Source organism: Nicotiana attenuata, unplaced genomic scaffold (assembly GCF_001879085.1).
Source record: "Nicotiana attenuata strain UT unplaced genomic scaffold, NIATTr2, whole genome shotgun sequence".
Taxonomy (NCBI): Eukaryota; Viridiplantae; Streptophyta; class Magnoliopsida; order Solanales; family Solanaceae; genus Nicotiana; species Nicotiana attenuata.
In genome coordinates, this window is record NW_017670665.1 from 419,198 (window position 1) to 423,518 (window position 4,321).

General features: G+C 30.9%; 1 protein-coding gene across 1 annotated transcript; it reads left to right on the plus strand.

Annotated features, from left to right (window-relative positions):
• Nucleotides 1–398: 398 nt before the first annotated feature.
• LOC109242041 (ethylene-responsive transcription factor ERF114-like) lies at nucleotides 399–2,588 on the plus strand. Its single transcript, XM_019408864.1, has 2 exons — nucleotides 399–890; nucleotides 1,597–2,588. The coding sequence occupies exons 1-2, from the start codon at nucleotides 578–580 to the stop codon at nucleotides 2,220–2,222; spliced, it is 939 nt and encodes a 312-aa protein (XP_019264409.1). The 5' UTR covers nucleotides 399–577; the 3' UTR covers nucleotides 2,223–2,588.
• The last annotated feature ends 1,733 nt before the right edge of the window (nucleotides 2,589–4,321 follow it).

A 4,321-nucleotide genomic window follows, 5' to 3' on the forward strand; every position in this document is an offset into this window, starting at 1 on the left:
TAAGATACTTAAAAGGCATATAAAAAAAATTATGATGAAAGTATAATTCTTTACTCTTGAAATTCAAACACCTTCACATAAACTAGGAGGGATGGAGTACTATATTTCATTTGACTGTTTGCATATACATAATCTATCATAGATCTCTAAGTTGTTTGAACCTGATCCCATAATATTGATCAACGAGTGAGTGCTACACCAAAATATTTTAATAATATGAGAGGAGATTAAAGTAGCAACAGAAAAATATATCCATCCAAAATTAGTAAAAAAGCCAGCCGTAACCAAAAAGTATGAGCCACATATATTCTTTCCACACTTAGCAAATAAGAGTTCACATGACTATAAATAGTTTGAGTAGTAAACCCTAGCATTTCCTTCCTCTTTATTCTCTTCTTCTTGCACTTTATTCTTACATTTACTCCATGTCCTTTCTCTTCATAGCTACTACAAACTCGTAGCTTCTTAAGCTTTTCTTTCGATCAAATCATCTGGTATCTGAAATCCACTGGTCCGATCCGTCTGCTGCTTTATATATTAAGAATATCTTCGCGTGAAAGATATTTCAAAGGTAGCAATGGTGGATCGAAGGTATGGGAAGAGGCCCTTTTCATCCAATGAATCGGAGGAGAAAGAGGATAACACGAATACTACAACTACTACTACAAATGAAGAAGAACCTATTTTCCCTTTTTACTCAGCTCGATCTCAACATGACATGTCTGCTATGGTTTCTGTTCTCTCTCAAGTTATTGGCAACACTACTACTACTAATAATAATACCAATATTTCTTCAGTTAATTCGTCCGTGCATGGAATTAATCCATTAACCCTACCTCAATCAGCTGGTGCAAATCTGCAGAACCAATCTCAGTCCATCCAAGAACAAGGTATTACATCATACTATTATATATATTTGAGCCCCCTTTTTCCCCTTAATTAATTAAAGAATATATTTTTCCATCCTTGTTATGATCGATCTTCACTAACAAAATAAATTAAAGGGACTATTGTATGGCTTATTATATGATATGTTTTGTACTTGCATTTTTTTTCCCTTAAGCGAAAGCTTATCTTTAATTTTGTAGATTATCTTTGTGACAATAATTAATCTAAGTAATCTTATTTTTATTGTGCGTGCGCCACTTAATTTCTAGAATACAACAGTCAACAAAATACCAGGATTCTATTTTTAACAACTTCATGTTTTCTTTTTTATTAATTTATGTGATCAACAATTTTGTTATGGTTTTATCTTATATCCAAAGTCAGTCTGTAAATAATTAATTTTTATACCATCAATACAATTTAACGTGTTTTTGGTAGTTACTTAATTACCTTATATTCCATGTTATTCATTACAATAACAACAACAAACCTAGTATAATCCAACAAATAGCGATCTTGAGACGGTAGTAAGTACGCAGCCTTACCCCTTCCTTAGAAAGGATGTTTCCGGTAGACCCTCGGCTCCAAGCAAACATTTCCATATTACTGATTATGGACAATTTATAACCTTTAATTCCCTGTAAAAATAATTTTTTTATACTGTCAATATATAGAAATTAAAGTGGTGTGTTACATGTGTATGATAAGGAAATCAGCAGAGAAAACGGCATTATAGAGGAGTAAGACAAAGACCATGGGGAAAATGGGCAGCCGAAATACGTGACCCAAAAAAAGCAGCTAGAGTTTGGCTTGGAACTTTTGACACTGCTGAAGCTGCAGCTATTGCTTATGATGAAGCTGCACTTAAATTCAAAGGCAATAAAGCTAAACTCAATTTCCCTGAAAGAGTTCAACCCAAAACTGAATTTACTTTTCTCACCAATAGTACTACACAACAAGAATTTGGCATACTTGGTCACCAATTTCCAGCTACTACTTCCATTAATAATAATCTCCCTTATTTTCAACCTAATTATTTGTCTCAACAACATTTTCCTAATGTGCATCACTACGCACAGTTGCTTCGCGATGGGAATAATTTTGAGATGAATTCACCGAATTTTTATCAACAAGGTTTTGTTTCGGAATCGTTGCCAAATACATCACTGGAATTACAACAAGGAACATCTCATGAGCAGGAACAACAAGTTAGTTATAACCAGCAGCAAGAAGAAGATTTTCTGAGATTTCCATTTCATTATGGGAATTCTAATTCAAGCACTGGACCTAATACTGGTGAAAGTAATTGGGAGGATTTTGAACGTAGAAAGTAATTTCTTTGCTATGTAATTAAGGCGCAACGACTTTCGTGCTGCTGCTACGCTCTTCCCGAAGGTTTCTTGAGGATGTTCGTTATAGTTAAGTTTGTAACGATTAATTAAGGTTATTTGCTCTATCGGAAATAACTTTTCTACCTCTCAAAAGACAAGGGTAAGGTTTACGTATACCCGCCCTCCCCAAACTCCACTAGTGAGATTTTATACTAAGTATGTTGTTGTTATTGTTGTTGGTGTAAAATGCGAGTTTTTTTCCTCTGTTTTTCTTTCAGTAAATTGTAACTTTGGAAGGTTTGTTTTGCGCTTCTTGTTTAGTTATTACTACCCCGTCGAGAAAAGATCTTTTTTATGAACCTAGCTATAGAAAAATCTCATGTGATTTTCTGAGTCCATTACTCAAATGGTCACTGAACTATCTCAAATTATCTTCTAAAGTCACTTTTCTTTCGTTTGTAACAACAAAGTCACTGAACTATGTCTATTGCACTCAGAAGGTCACTCAACTAGATTTTCCAAATTTTGGATTGCCAAATACCTATTTTACCCTCTAAATTATAAATATTTTTTTTATTTTATTATTTTTAAACATTTTAATATTATGATTTTCCCTTTTTAATTTATATTATGGACTTGCCTATAGAATAAATAAATATTATTTACAAATTAAAAAAATAAAAAGTATTTAAGCATATATAATGTTGGAATAATAAAATAATGAGTATAGTAAAAAAATAAATTAGACTAATTTATTAGTAATAATAATGTTAGTATTAACAACAAAAATACAAAAATTTATTTATACAATTCAGAATAAAAGAAAATAAAGGTTGTAAAATATATATTCCATGCACGTAATATAAAAATTATTATTAAATAAATATATTTTATAATATACATCATATATTCTTAAATATTATGCTCAATTATGTTATATATATTCCGTGCACGACTTAACATAGCATATTTTATCCTATACAGATAGTCCCCCAACTTTCCGGTGACATAACTTTGTGTCGTCGGAAAGTTGGTAGAAACATAATAATATAATTGAGTATAATTTTCAAGAATATATAACGTATATTGTAAAAATACCCTTATTTGAATAATTATTTTTATATTACGTGCATAAAATATATATTTTACAACCTTTATTTTCTTTCATTCTGAATTGTGTAAATAAATTTTTGAACTTTTGTTGTTAATACTATAATTATTATTACTAACAAATTATTCTAATTAAATTTTTTTACCATGCTCAGTACTTTTTAGTTTTTTAATTTATAAATAATATTTATTTATTCTATAGGTAAGTCCATAATACAAATTAAAAAGGAAAAAATTACAATATTAAAACGTTTAAAAATAATAAAAAGAAGATAAATGTTTATAATCTTGAGGGTATAATAGGTATTTGGCAATCCAAAATTTGGAAAATCTAGTTGAGTGACCTTCTGAGTGCAATAGACATAGTTCAGTGACTTTGTTGTTACAAACGAAAGAAAAGTGACTTTAGGAGATAATTTGAGATAATTCATTGACTATTTGAGTAATGGACTCGTGATTTTCTATGTTTAAAGTTTCCATTTGTTTCTCATCATATTTCTCCCAAACTTCAATCAAGTCTTTTATTATGGTTTGAAGTTCACGCAATACAACAACAGACTCAGTGAAATCCAACAAGTAGAATCTGTAAAGGGTAATGTGTACGCAGACCTTACTCCTACCTTGCGAAGATAGAGATGCTGTTTTCGATAGACCCTCGGCTCAAGAATAGTAAAAGGAAGCAATAAATAAACAATAGCACCAACAAGGTAATAGGATAATGGAAGCAAATATAATGGCACAACATGTAATAACAAAGATGTAGGAATACGAAAATACAAGAATACTACCAAAACTACTGGTAAAAATGACACAACGTCTAATAAAAAGGAACTAGGAATAAGAATAGGAAAATATAATACTAGTACTAATACTACCAGTAGGACTAGGAGAAACTCTCGACTACCGGTCAATCCACAACCCCAATTCTCGACCTCCACATCTTCCTATCGAGGGTCATGTCCTTGATAAGCTGAAGTTTCATGACAATATAT